Source organism: Phascolarctos cinereus, unplaced genomic scaffold (assembly GCF_003287225.1).
Source record: "Phascolarctos cinereus isolate Bilbo 61053 unplaced genomic scaffold, phaCin_HiC Scaffold_726;HRSCAF=1367, whole genome shotgun sequence".
Lineage (NCBI taxonomy): Eukaryota > Metazoa > Chordata > Mammalia > Diprotodontia > Phascolarctidae > Phascolarctos > Phascolarctos cinereus.
The window spans coordinates 116,216,990-116,232,170 of NW_027556098.1; the positions used below are offsets into that span (position 1 = coordinate 116,216,990).

General features: G+C 41.5%; 1 protein-coding gene across 4 annotated transcripts in view; it reads right to left on the bottom strand.

Moving 5' to 3' along the window:
* Positions 1-15,181, bottom strand: part of MYLK (myosin light chain kinase) — a 381,040-nt gene that overhangs the window by 60,271 nt on the left and 305,588 nt on the right. For all 4 annotated transcript variants that reach the window (XM_078146743.1, XM_078146744.1, XM_020985979.2 and 1 more), the window contains exons 20-22: positions 13,548-13,675; positions 9,025-9,178; positions 2,929-3,231 (exon numbers count right to left, since the gene is read on the bottom strand). In XM_078146743.1, the coding sequence (XP_078002869.1) occupies positions 2,929-3,231; positions 9,025-9,178; positions 13,548-13,675 (585 nt within the window). The remainder of the gene's footprint in view (positions 1-2,928; positions 3,232-9,024; positions 9,179-13,547; positions 13,676-15,181) is intronic.

The following is a 15,181-nucleotide window of genomic DNA, read 5'->3' on the forward strand; positions in this document are numbered from 1 at the left end:
GGACACACTGCAGTAAAAAGCAGACACTGTCTGTATAAGCAACATTCTGATAAGAGAAATACCAATGCCATTGGTATTAGAATTCCTCATCCACCCTTGCACCTGCTGGTCAGGGGTCCTAGAAATGTGAAGGTGTATATGTATTGCTTGCGCACATGTGCCAGGAAATAAGCTGATAAAAAGCCTTGAATGCCAAGTTAAAGAGTTTTAACTTTATCCTCTAGACCAGGGATTCTTAAACTGGGGTTCTGGAACTTTAAAAAAAAGTTTGATAATAGCTAAATTTCAACATAATTGCTTTCCTCTGTAATCCATGGATTGTATTATATGTATTTAAAAATATTATTCAGAGAAGCAGTCCATGGGGTTAACTAGACTGCCGAAGGGGTCCACAACAAAAAAGATTAAGAGTCTATCCAAGGAGGAGCCACTGAAGATATCTGGAGCATTATACCCACACGATTTCTCAAGATTATGCTGGTGGTGGAATGTGGAAGGGCAGAGGCAGGCTAGAGGTGAGCAGTTTAGGAGGCTGTTGTGGTAACCCAGGTGTGAGGGGAGAAGCCCTTAAACCAGGTTTTCAGCTCAGAGAACAACACTACCAAGTGCTGCCTGAACCAGATTAAAATGTAACTGGGAAATAGTTAACAAAATACATACAAAAATATTAAGACATAGATGATATTAATATGTGGTTTTCTAAGTCACTATGTGGCCTGCAAAGATCCTTATGTAAAGTTTAATAGCCTTTGTTTCTACTTGAATTTGATACCACGGCCATAAACTATGGTGCTGGCAATGGAGAAAAGAAGAGATTGCTATAGAAGACATTAAAAAAGAAAAAGTGACCTGATGAGGATGACTTGAGTTCAAATCTAACCTCAGACATTTACTGGCTGGGTGACTTGGGCAACTCACTCAATTTCTCTGAGCCTCAGTTTCCTAATCTGTACAATGGGGATAATTAATTGTATCTACTTCACAGGGTTGATATAAGGATAAACGAGATACAACCTAAAGCACTTTATAAACCTTGAAGTCCAAACAAATGCTAGCTACTGTTGTTGCTGTGGTGGTTATTCTTATAATTACTGGAATAAGACTCTTTCCTAGGGCAGCAAACTGACCCTGAAGGCAAGAGAACTAGGCTAATAAGGACATTGCTTTCACTACCCCCAGTGGTTTCTGATAAGGACCTCTCCTAGAGAAGAAACAGTACTTCTGTTGTGAAATTATTTAAATCTCAGCTATAAAATACTTTTAAAATAATTTTTTGTTTACCAGGTTCTGCTCTGAGTAAGGCATTTGCTCCTTTCAACAAAGCAGCCTGCATTTCAAGTTGTTGGAGAAGTAAATAGGCATCATGTGCACACAAAGTTTCACCTCACTCTCAGGAAAGATATCAGTGGTGAATAGTAGTTAAGACTGAAAATAACCTGGCAAAATATCTCCTCCAGATCGCAGATCTGGAAAAACCAGTCACGGGATGACCTAGCCCCTGTATCACAGCTGTCCTTCCACAGAGCCCTGAAGTCCTGGTGTCTTCTTTATTTTATTCCCACCTCAGAAAAAGTTAGCAAAAACCTTAGGTGCTCATTGCATCAAGAGAAATTTAGGGCAGGTTTATCAGACTACCTGTGGCTAAAATACAAATAAAACAAAACTATCTACAATTAAAGGAAGGAATATTTCTGTATCATTTGATATCTATCCAAAGGTCAAACCAAAGGGAAGGCTGTTTGATGACAAATTTAAGAATTCTTGTTTAAGCTGATAAAGGAAAAATTAAGAGCTGGTGATACCTGTATTAAAGATCAAATAAATCATTTCATTTACGGACAATTCCTGTTTAGCTATCAATCTCTAAGTTAACGTAGACATGCACTATTGTCTTCTAAGCAGGCTGATTAGTTAAAGGCTAGCTGTCTTTTTTTGTTGTAACTTGAGAGGTATTTAATGAGAATGATCAAGGACAAAGAATATCAAGGAAATTTCTGGTTCAGCAATGAGCACACATATTGAGTTCTATAGTTTGGGAATAAGGTCAGCTGTCTCACTGAAGAGCCAGTTATAATCTTAAATATAATGTAGGACATTCTTGGTTACAAATTTGGGGGAGTATGCCTCGCAGAACTCTCTGGCAAAGCGTGAATCTTGGAGTTTGTATCCTGTGACTAGGACTTGACCAAATCTGGGGCAGTGTACTGAAATTACAGGTTCAATAAAACCTTCTAAAAGTAGGATCTGCTAGCTAAAACCAGGGAACAACACAAACATCCATTGAATGGGGACTGGATAAACAAATTACGTTACATGAACAGAATGGAAAATGACTAGGTTGTAAGAAATGATGACAATGAAGACTTCAGAGAAGCATGGAAAGGCTTCTGTGAATGGACATATAACAAAGTAAACAGAAGCAGGGAAATAATATACACAATGACTAGTACAATGTAAATGGAGACAAGGAAAAGACCACACCATGTGCTGTGTGATTATAATGACCAAGCTTGACCCAAGAGCAGAGTTGAGAAAATGTACCTGTCTCTTTTGTTTACAGAGATGGGGGAACTATGAGTATGGAATATTAGCAGTACCATTGGACTTGATTGATGTGTGATTGGTTTGGGTTTATTGGGTTGGTTTTCGAAACTGTTCTCTTTTTTTATTCTTTGTTATAAGGGATGGTTGGCTTGGTAAGGGAATAGGAAGAGATATAATGACACAAGAAAAGATGTCGCTAAGAAGTTTTCTTTTTTAGCAGTAGATACACAAAATAAAACCATGAAGTGACAGCACTTCACAACCTCAGATCTGTGAGTGTTTCATGGGTAGAGACCATGACTTCTCTTTCCTCTGTATTCTCAGATCTACACACAGAGGGCATGCCATCTAAAAGTGAGGATGATGACAATGAATGAGACTCACCTTCGGGTTTTTCTCCCACTGTGGTGAGCTCTGACTCTTGGCTGGGTTCACTTGTTCCATATACATTGATTGCCCGCACGCGAAACTTGTACTCTCGATCTGGCAGCAAGTCCTGGACACTAAAGGAGGTGCTGCGGCATGTGGTCAGTTCTTTCCATTCCTTGTCTGCTGAGTCCCAGATCTCCACACTGTAGGACAGCACAGCGCTGCCCCCATCATATGAAGAACCATACCATGACAGGGTCAGTGATGAGCTCCGAATATCTGAGGCACAGGGTGTGCCTGCCGGGGGATCTGGCTTATCTGGATACATGTAAACACAGGAAAAAACCAAAACACCTTCAGAATCTCAAGGACAGTCTAGTTCATTCACTCTAATTAACTGGAAGACAATGGGTAGAAACTGCAAAGAGAAAAAACTTTCTAACAATTAGAGCTAACCAGAAGTAGAATGAGCTAGGCTTGGGTCTTATTTCTCCCCCTTCTTGGGGTTTTCAAGCAGAGTCCGGATGACCACTTGTCAAATATGCCATATTGGGGATTCTTTGCAAGTAGCAGTTGAACCATGTGGCTGTAGAAATCTCTCCCTCTGAAATTCTGTGATTCTGTAATTCAGAACCACTTACTTATGGCTTTGGAATGAAGCCTGACACACAGACATAACAACAAATGATTATACACCCCCCTACCCCGAAAGAGTCAAAATGGAATATGCATCTGCTTCTTCAAAAGGCCTTCTTGTGTGTGTGTGTGTGTGTGTGTGTGTGTTGTGTGTGTGTATGTGTGTGTGTGTGTAACTGGACTTCCAGCTCACAAGTCGTGATTTCCTGTGCTGAGTCTAAGTCATAAACACATTTCTCAGAATAGCTCGAGTTCAGACCTAGCTTTCCCTCTGACTTGCTATGTGACCTTAACAAGTATCTTTACCTCTCTGGGCTCAGGTTCCCACCTCTGTACAATAGGGAAGATCAGCCCTGTCTTCCTCCTTTGCTTTCAGGTGGGTACAAATTAGATAAATATTTATGAGCAAACTCTGACAATATGTCACTAGCTCTCCTTCTGGAATTTTGGAAGATAAGGCAGTGTTTGCCATTCTCAAGGGTCAAGAAGACTCTTGGTCATGGAATTGAGCTAATTCTGCTGAATTCTGATCAAATAAAGAAATGCCCACTTATCCAAGGATAGATTTCTCCTAATGATGCAATGGACCATTTAAAAAATTTCCTAGTTAGCTCAATTAGCCTTTCACCTAACCTATGCAAGGCACTCCATCTAGTGGCAAAGAAGGCTAACTGTGGGTCACAGAATATAGGAAAAAAATAACCTTTCTAATGGAGATATCTGGAAAGCCCACAGCTATGAAAAATAGGTATTTGAGGGACAATGTGACATAAAAACGAGATGTAGAAGACCCATAAATTTTTGCTGGGGCTTTAAAATGTAACCAGGCTTGCAAGATACCTATAATGGTCTGTGCTGTCTGAGCTAAGAGGTCATCACCACATTCCTAAATTTTCGGTATAAAATGTTCCTTTTAACGTGTTTTTTTCTTAATTTGACTCTAAACAAGGGTGAATATAGTGCATCTCTTTGTCATAGTGGAATAAGCACTGGTTCTGAAGTTAGGGGACCTGGTGTCAAATTTTACCTGCAGGACCTTGGGCATATCCCTTAATATCCTTGGGACCCAGTTTCCTCATCTGAAAAATCTATGCGTGAGTGTTGGGAGAAGGGGGGAAGTTCAGGGAGACTAGATGGCCCCTGAGATTCTTTTCAGCTTGAAATATATGATCCTATTCCCTTTTTTGCTGAAGTAGGGTATTTATTATGTGTGTGGAACACTGTATATACTGTCATATTTGGTTATGTGTTGTTTAATTCTAATTGCCTTTTCCTTGTCTTCCTCCTTTCCTTTTTCCCTTTTTCTTACAAGAGATGGCTCTCTGGGATGGGTGTGGGAAGGGATATATGTGAAAATGAAAAGTGATATAAAAACATACAAATTAAAATGTAAATAAAATTAATTTTTTCCCTAGGAAATATTTTAGAATAATTTCTAGTTTGAATTGTGATCATTTTGGTATTCTAATAAATTAGAGTCAAATTACAAAAGTGGCCAGTTGCTAAGCAATAATGATAGTCTAATTTTTGGGTCTATTCAAGAATACAGTAAGTTAAAAAACATTTAAGTGGAAGAGGGAAAGAACTATTAAATAAACCTTTTTCCCAAAAGAGTCCATTATCTGGGAAACTTCTACATTAATGTAGATATGCACTATGCTTCATTTTTTTTTTCTTTCTGCCACGGGGGAGAAAAAACAACAAACTAGGTTTAGCTCTGAGATGGATGTGGCAGATGGACCTTTGGCTTTGGGGGGAACATATAACTGAGGGGGAAATTATGGGATAAGTTGTAATTCTAAGTGAAAACATTGTTATTTTGAGGGTTGGATGGGATTAGATACCATAAAAGTTAAGAAGGAAAGAATTAAGGATAATAACAATTGTATGATGAAAAAGGTTATCAAATTGTTGTTATTATTACTATATTTCTCTATATTAGACTAGAAGCCACTTGAGGGGAGAGTCCATATTTTTGGTCAATGATGCCCAAAATATAGGCTTAGAATGAAGGAGTCACAGATGAAAATCCTAAAAAGGAATATTCCCAAAGCAGTCAGATTTTCCCATACTTTTTCAGATTTCTCATACATACCCACACAAACACACACATACTTTCTACGTGCAAGGCATTTGCACGAAGTGCTAGGCACTGGACTTTGTATCTCCCTTAGCATTGCTGCTGATCATATAGTGAGGGAATTAGAATAACAGGGAGTGGTGGCAGACGGGGATGGGAGGGTGGGGGTGGGGTGGGGGAAGAGGGTAGGGAAGAGAAGACCTGAGAGAGAAAGGTTAGCTTCAATTCTGTCGCTCCTGTGGAATTCTCTCTCATGAGTTTTTATTCATGGGAATATGGTTAATCCAACCACTCTCTAACTATATAGCCTTTTCTTTCTCAGGAACAGAATCTTCTAGTCCTAATCCAGTATTACTCCCCACTATGCCTTGCCGAATATAACAACAAGCATTTATAAGCACTTTAAGGTATGCAAATTGCTTTAAAAATATCTCCTTGTTTCCTCCTGACTCTGGGAGGTACAAGGCTGTTGTTTTCCTCATTTCATAACTGGAGTGTATGTGAGTAATATGGACACATGAAGTAACAAATCATACCCAGGTCGTCCTGTGTCACCTCCTATGGGCATTTCTTCACCTTCTACCCTAGCATCTTACCTCAGGTAGTAAATAAAGAGTCAAGGGGTCTTTCTGATACCCAAAGAACATATTAATAAGTTCCTGAATTGACCTTTTTTAAAAAAAAGAACCTACATGAATTAAGAATTCCTAGGGAAAGGCTGCGATTTTACTGGTGCAGGCACTGCTTCTACCAATACCTTTCCAATAGCTACATGCTTTAGTGGAAGGTCTCCTTAAGATTCTGGGGCTGAAAATTCCTCTCCTTGTGGCTAATTGGTGGCTGAGCTTTGGGGAAAAGATCAATCTATTTTTTTAAAAAGAAAAAAAAGTAAACTGTAGACTATACAAAAAGAAACAAAGTTTTAATATTTTGATTAGAAAAAGTAATACAAAGTTAACCAAGCTAACAAAGTATTTCCAAGTTGATGTCCTACTCTGACATTCTTTAATCAATCAACAGGGCCATCTGTAATGAACACATTATTTCTAGTTTGCAAATAGGTGCTGCTAAAGTGTTTGAAAGGTTTGTCTCAAGTAGGTTTACATGATTCCTTTATGATACTGTTTATGTGATTCACATTCTTAGCAATTCTGTTCATGGAGAATGCATTGATGTTTATAGAAAGGTAAATCTCGGCTCAATTCAAGCTGAATTATCAGTACATAATACTGAACGGGGGGGGGTCTGAATGAATGAATGAGACTTTACTGTATATAAATATGAGTCCTCATTTCACTGATCCATTCTATTCTTAGCTCTGTGAGGGGGAAGCAGACAGAAAGCACCATTTGCCTCCATTCCATTCCTCTCCGAGGCTATTTAGGAGGGACGGTATTTAACATGCTGCTCCTGCCAACTGGCTGGCTGCCATGCCGATGGCCCCTGTCAGTGCTGGCCTCACAAAATAAGAAACTAAACCATAAAAGGCTACAACTGCAGGATGGTTGATGGGGGGGGAGGGGATAAAGCCTGTGGGGGAGGGCAGTGTATGTGTCAATTGTGGGGAAAAGTAGTTGAAGCAGCCAGCCCCCAAAACAGCACAGCAGAGGGGAGATTAAACTATGAGCTCGAGAGACCTAACACTTGGGGGGGGGGGATTGCATACTCATATACTCCTATTCTATGCACCTGAAGGAACCAACTTAAATTCACCCATGGAGCAGATAAGCCATTACTCACTCCTCATTCCAATGAGGTTAATATCCAGTGCCCTCAAGAGAGAGTTAGGATGGGGTGGGGTGGGGTCATAGAAATAATCAGTTTCACCATTTTACAGATAGGGAAAATGAAGCCCAGATATGTTATAAGCAAAAGCAAAATAATGGGGAGAAAGAAAAACAGAAAGTTCTTACTCCCATCCCTCAGCCCTTAACCCCTCACAAAAATAGCTGATTTCAACTAATGGGACAAGAGATGAGAAGATAGAAGATGTTAAGAGGAAGACAGAAGAGGGAAGTATAGAGAAAGAATAGGAGATATAGAAAGAAAGCAGGAGAGAAGAAGGAGAGTGAAAATGTGAAAAGAGACCTGAAGAAAAGAGGAAGAGGGGAACAAAGGGAGAGGAGAGGGAGAAAAGAGCAGATTAGAGATAAAACAGAGGGAAAACAAGAATGAAGAGGCAGCTCCTGAAAGAGGGAGGGAGAAAACATGAATTAGTAACTAACATGAGGTACTTGGTTCTTTGGGAATTCCCAGGCTCCCTGACTTCTTCCTTGGGAGTAATGGAGAGGGTGGGTGAACACAGAAAGTGGTCCAATCTCACTAAAGGTTTAATGTACTCTTTGTTCAAGCAGTCTGGGGCTGCTCTGGGGCTGGAATTAACTGTCATGTTTTTGCAGCTGGTCTTAAATGAGTTTCCTGGTTACTTCTCCCCACCTTCCAACCTCAATTTCTCTTCAGTATCCTGAGTCACAGTACCTTCCGCTTACCCCAGCCTTCCCCAGTCAATAACTTCTTCCTCTTACCATCCTCTTAAAAACTGACAGTTCCCACTCCTAATATCTTTGGCTTCTAAAGAAACAGTGGAGAGAAAAATAAGCAACTGCACAGAGGGTAGATACCGATCTCCACTAACTACTTGGTCATAGTGGTTTTGAATCATGATTTTTAAATTCTTTTTCATTCCTTTTTTCCCTTTTCCCCATTTCCAGACTTCTTTTCTTTTTCTCTAGCCTCTGCTCTTTTTCTCTGCTTCCTTCTTCTCTCCATTTATCTTCTTCCCACCTCTTATCCCATTAGCTGAAGTCAGACATATATTTTTTTTTTGTAAGGGATGGTGGGGTGAGGGTTGGGAGTAAATTTTTTTCCCTTTCCTTCTCCCCAACTGATTCTTTTTATTACTCACAACATGTCTGAGCTTCCATTTTCCTGTCCAATAATTTCTTCTGCCATGGGGACATTCCCTACCTCCACCTGTCTACAAAGTGGCATCTAATAGGCTGGGAGTTGGGAGACCTGTCTCCTAGTCCTCACTTTGAGTTCTGATTGCATTAACCTCTGCAGAATCTGAGCAGCCATCAGGGAGTCAGCTATGCAGATCCTACTCTATGTGTGTGCACACACACACATGCACAGCTGTGTGCAGCAAGGTAGGGAGTGGAGGTGGGATTCAGCTCTGAAGCTTTCAGAGCTGAAAACAGATGGAGAAGCCACATGTACATAAGCACAGTAAATACATCTACAGACCCACCTAAATCCCTGCACACACATTCAGGCAGGCACACCCACCACACACAAGCACATCCAGGCAAAGAGAGGCCAGTTCATCTTGATGGACCCGCCATCCCCCAAATCCCTTGCTGGAGCCAGCTTTCTCCTTGGTCCCACGCGCTTACCCACAACGGTGACGTTGACCTGAGCCTGCTTGGTGCCCAGCTTGTTCTCGGCCAGCAACGTGTAGCAACCACAGTGCTCCTGCCTAGTGGCGAGGATGGTCAGCTTGCTGCTGTTCTCATCGCTCTCGATCTTGATGTGCTCGCTCTCTTGGATCTGGGGGAGCAAATGGTACAGTGAGATAGTCAGAGTGAAGAAAGAGGATCCTCCTTCTCAACCTGCCTAGAATAGAGCAGTAGTCTCCTCTGCTCCTGGTTACACAGGGCCTGGGGCTGGGCTGTGACAGACACAGTTCCATCTAGAGGCAATCAATCAATCAGCCAGTCAATCAATCCATAAGCATTTAGTAAACATCTCCTAGGTAGAGGGAATACAAAGACAAAAAAGATACCATCTTCACCCTCAAGGAGCTTATACTCTGGGGAGGAGGGTAGGATGGGATACAACACATACTCTGTGTGTGTACCTGTGTGGTACACACACACATATGGTATATTTACATATGATTGATATATATATATATATATATATATATACGATATGCTATATGGTACATATATACATGTGGCTCAGTGGATAGAGCAGGAGGACTGGAGTCAGGAAGACCTGAATTCAAATCTGGCCTCAGACACTAGCTGTGTTACCCTGGGCCAGTTACTTAGTCCTGTTTGCCTCAGTTTCCCCATCTGTAAAATGGGCTGGAGAAGGAAGGGAATGGCAAAACACTACAGTATCTTTACCAAGAGAACCCCAATGGGGTCATGAAGAGTCAGACATGACTGAAATGACTGAACAACAAATATATACACAGACATATGGTGTATACTTGTATTTGTATATGAAATAAATGCAAGAGGCTGTGTGTCATAACAGCTAGCTAGCTAGCCAGGGGGTGGGGGAAACCTGGGAAAATCACTTAACCTCTCAGTGCTCTAGGTAACTCTCTAAGGCTCTACATTGCAGAGAAGGTACTAATCTTCATTGGTAGAGGGAACTTCCTTCACAGGTTCGGTCCACTATTACTAAATAGAAGATAAATTGAGGAGGAATGTACTAATATCTGGAAGGAGGAGGGGATCACAAGAGGCCTTATGTAAAAGATGGTGGATGACCTTTAATGGAGGAGATGACCTCTGGCCCTGGAGCTATGTGGGTTCACTTTTTACATTCCTCATCTATTCCACTTTTCTCTCTTAGCTCCAGAGTCAAATTCTCCATTTCAGTGACTTAGCAGTGCCCTTGGCCCATGGGTCTGGGCAAAAGAAGCTGTGGAAAGCCTCTGGCTGTTGGCTAGGAAGGGAGAGGTGAATGAACTATTTCAGTACTTAGCTGGCTCCCAGGCTCTGAGTTTAGGGAGTTTCCCGATATTCCCTCCCCTTTCTGAATTTAGGATTACAGGAAACCTTTTTAGAAACCTTTTTCAGCAGAATCCCAACTTCTCAAAACTGAAAAACCCTTAGCTTAATTATCTTAACAAAGCATGAAAAATACAAGAATTCTTTGATGATCCTGGGTGGTATGACCCAAGGTTATAGCTTGGAAGTCCCAAGAATGTCCTTCCCTCCTCCCACATCTCCATCTCCCTAATACTCAGGTTCTTTTCCTCCTCCCCATTCCCATCCAGTATTTCCCATCCAGTATTCCCCATTCTATTTTCCCAGTACTAGCCTGGCTCTCCATGCCCTAGGGATATCTACAATATCTTGTTAGTAGAGCAAGAATGGGCTCAGGAGAAGGGGGCTCCCAGGTTTCTGCAATATACATAAATACCTGCAGACATGAGTCCTTGCCTTCCACATGGGTTGTGTTCCAAAACTTCGTTAGGTCTGAGGCTCAGAACACAAAACACATTTCCCCATGGAAACAAGCTTCCTCACAGTGGGTAAATCCCCAAGCTAATTCACAAAAGCCCACTTAACCCATAACACGGCTGAACTATAGAACTGTTAATAAGAGTACTAATCTCAGCTGTTTTATAGGGTGAGCTAGCTTTTGTGAGTCAGCTTGGAAAGCTACCTCCCAAGCATCTCTAGTACCCATCTGCTTCCTTCAACTAACCCAACCTTCTGGGGAGGCTGAGGTCACAAACTTAGTTCAGGTCCTGATCACCTCTCACCTGGACTTCTGCAACCACATCTTACCGATCTGCTAGCCTCCAGTCACTCGCCTCTTCAAGCCACCCTACAACTGCCAAAATCATCTTCCTAAGGCAAAAGTCTGATCACATCATATCTCCACTCAAAAAAACTTCAGTAGTTCCTGATTGGTTCTAGAGCAGGGGATCCTGACCTCTTTTGTATCCTGAGACCCCTTTGACAGCGTAGTGAATCCTATGGACCCCTTCTCAGAATCAAGTTTTAAAATATATAAATTAAAATACGTGAGATTATGATAGAAACAAATTCTACTGTTATTGAAATATTAAACAAACAAGTTCATGGACCGCATTTTAACAACTCCTTACTGCAGGATAAAATCCAAAGTCCTCTATGTGACTCTTTAAAAGTATCCTCCACAATCTGGCTCCAAGTTACCTTTCCATACTTCTTTCATTTTTCTCACCTTCCTGCCCTCTGTGTTCCAGCCAAATTGGGCTATTAGCTGTACTCTAAACTCTGCATTCCGTTTTCCAACTCTGAACAAACCATCCCCCATGGCTGGAATGCACTCCTTACTCAACTCAGGCTTTCAGTCCTTTTTCTTCCATCAAAGCTCAGCTTAAGTGCTCACCTCCTCCTTGCTCTCTTTGCTGGTCCCCACCTCTAACCCCAATTTATCTTATTCTTTTTCTCTCAATCTCTCTTCTCTTCTCTCTCCCCGCTCAATTTCTCTCCCTCCCCACCATCTCTCTATCTCACTTCCCTTCCTCTCTCATTCTCTCTCTCCCAATTTCTTTCCTTCCCCACCTTCTCTCTCCCTCACTCTCCCTCATTTTCCTCCCTCCCTCCTTCTTTCTCCCCCCCCCATTCTTCCTCCCCATCCCCTGGGAAATGTTTAACAACATGAACAAAAATACAACACAACATAGAAATACAACACAACACGGATAATGTTAATTTGTGGTTTTCTAAGTAAATACACATTGACAGGAATCCATTTCTATATAAGTATGACAGCCTTGCCACAGAGCATTAGTTCTTTGAAGGTAGGCCTGTTTCAGTCTTGTCTTGGTATCATATCACATTCAGCATCCACTTGCTTCCATGAACACATCCCTGGTTCCACTTTCTACTTCTTGTTCTGGGAACCATAATCCAACCCATAACACCATTGCTTTTGGAACATAGCTCTGACTTCTCAGAACAAAACAGCCATCCCTGGTCATCACTCCCACTTTTTTTTTTTTTAAAGACTAGATATTTCTCTTGCTGAGAGTAGATATACACAACAGCCGTTCATTGGGTAATCCCATGGTGAATGGCATGGTGCTCTGACCTGCTTCCTTTCTGACCTAGGCCGGTTTACCCCTATTTAGACAGCCTGCTGGGCTCCAACTCTCTGACACTCACTGTATTCATGCTGGATTTGGTGTGGTTCTTGGTGAGAAGGGAATATGGTGTCTTAGAAAATACTTTTACCTCTGCCCCTGCCTGGATGTTGGTAAGTACATAGATTTATGAGTTGGATGTTTGAATATTTAGGAGTGTCCACATATACACAGTTTAAAACAGGCATTGAAATTTGTGGGGTTGGGGGAGAAGTAGGCAACACCCTCCCATGCAGTCAAAGTGGGTGAATGCCCATCTTCTGCCATGCTAAAGACCAAAACCCAAGCCAACAGCATTCTGCTAGAATAGGCCTTTGTCATCAGGTATGTTAGGGACCCCAGAAGTCCAATTTGTCTAGAGCATCTCAAAATGGTCCCACACCCTTAAACTGCTATAAAGATACATTATCTCATTTCATTGTATCCTCACACTAGTCATATGAAATAAGTGTGGGGCAGGGGCAAGGATAATTTTTCCTTCTATACAGATAGAGAACCTGAGGCTTGGAGAAAGGAGGTGACATCTACAGTTATACTACAAGTTTAGGATAGAGGAAGGGATGAGAACCCAGGTCTCCTAATCCTAATATATGTAATATTGTACCATATCTTTATTGGTAATTGTATCTTACTCCCCTACTAGACCATGAACTCTATGAGGTCAGGGACCACCTCTTCTCTAAATTTTGTATTTCCCTCAGCACCTGATGTGGTGCTCTGTATACGGTAGGTGATTAACAAATGTTTGTGGTTGTTATTGGTCATTTAATTCACCTAGACTCTGGATAGGACCAAAAATAGATTTAGTAGAGGGATCACTCTCATTTGGAAACATCTCTGAGAAGGAAAAGTCAATGCCTCCTTTGGGTACCCACGAAAGCCATCCAAAACATATGGTGACCTTTCCTATTTATAAAGACTTCTCAGTAGGAAAAGCATTCCTCTGCCTCCTTTGGGTCCCCCTCAACATACACATACATCTATACCCACTTCTTGGTTAGGTCCTGACCCCTCAAATTCCCCACCTACGCAGATTACCTGCTTTCGGAACTTCATCCAGGTGCAAGTGATTGGCTGGGTGCCTGCAACTTTGCAGAACAACTCCACAGATTCTCCAGCTCGAACTTTCTTATCCTCAGGGAACTGGATGATCTGGGGGGGAAGAGCTGGAGGGCAGGAGAGAGTCAGAGAAATAAAGAGACCAAGAAAAGGCCAGGGAGGCAGATAGAGACAGAGAGGATACACCTCTCTGAAGAACAGGTGAACCTCTCCCCACCAGAAGCTGGTTCCCTGATATATGATGCATTGAGCTGCATTCCATGTGGTAAGAGATGGTCATAGACATGCTAGTTTGTCTCCTCCTTTTCCATTCCCACACTTTCAGAGAGAGAACTAGAAACTGAGGCTTCCTTTGAGAGCAATGACTTGAGCCTTAGGAAACCTTCCCTGATAAACCCCACTCAGCTATAGTCACACTCTTAACACAGCATCCCCTCTGTATTCATATGGAATGGTATTGTCCACTTTATTTTATTGTAATGCAATGCAATGCAATTAAGTTCAACCCAAATTGTTTAAACACCCATTATGGGCAAGGCAAAAGGAAGCCTGCTGAAGTGGATGGAGTTACCTGCCTCTGACATATACTACCGGTGTGATTATGGCCAAGTCACTTATACTCTCAATGCCCTAACTTAGGGTTTCTGAAATTGAAGTCTGAAATTGAATTCTGAAGTTGAGGAAAAGTTGCTAGTCTTCATCAAAAGAGGCATTTTTTTAACCAATGAAATCATAGGTCCTGACCAAAAAGAAAATATTCCAGTCACAATCCTAGCCATACAAAGACAAAAACAAAACAGGCCCCACTGTTCAGGACACATATTTGAGTGAGTCAGGGAGATCATATAAAGAAATAGATAAGGTCAAAGGGAAGAAACAAAATGGACAAAATCCACGTGACTGTTGCTTGTTTCCTGGGAATATGGTCTCTGCTCTCATGGAGCCTCCAATCATATAGGGGAGACAAAAGCAATGTCATATAAAAAGAACAAGAAAGACCTTGCAAAATGAATATATTAGAATTGCACAATGCATTTCAGAGGAAGTGGAGTATGGTGATAGTTGAACACTAAGAGAACGTTTTCTCAGAAAATCACAGAATTTGAGAGCTGGGAGGGCCCTCAGTGGCCACCCAGCAACCATTCCAGGAATCGAATCTCCATTAAAACATGACCAACAAGTCGTCCAGCCTCTGCCTGAAGACTCCGAAGTTAGAAGACTCCATCTGCAGTGACAGCCCATTCCATTTTCAGATAGCTATAAATGGTAGGAATTTTTTTTCTGACATTCAATCTACATTTGCCTTTCTGTGGCTTCTATCCACTCCTTTGGGTTTCTGCCCTCTGGGGTCAAACAGGGTAAGTCTAATCTCTCTTTCACAGTCCAGCCTTTCAAATTCTTCAAGACAGTTATCATGGTTCCCCTCAATCTTCTCTTCTCCAGGATAAACACTCCCAGTTCCTTCTACCTATCTTCATATGACAAAGACTGAAGGCCTTAACCTCCTAGTTTTGCTCCCCTAGACACTCTTCAGATTATCTATGTTCTTAAACTGTGGTTCCCAAAACTGAACACAATATTCCAGATGGGGTATGATGAAGACTATAGAAAAA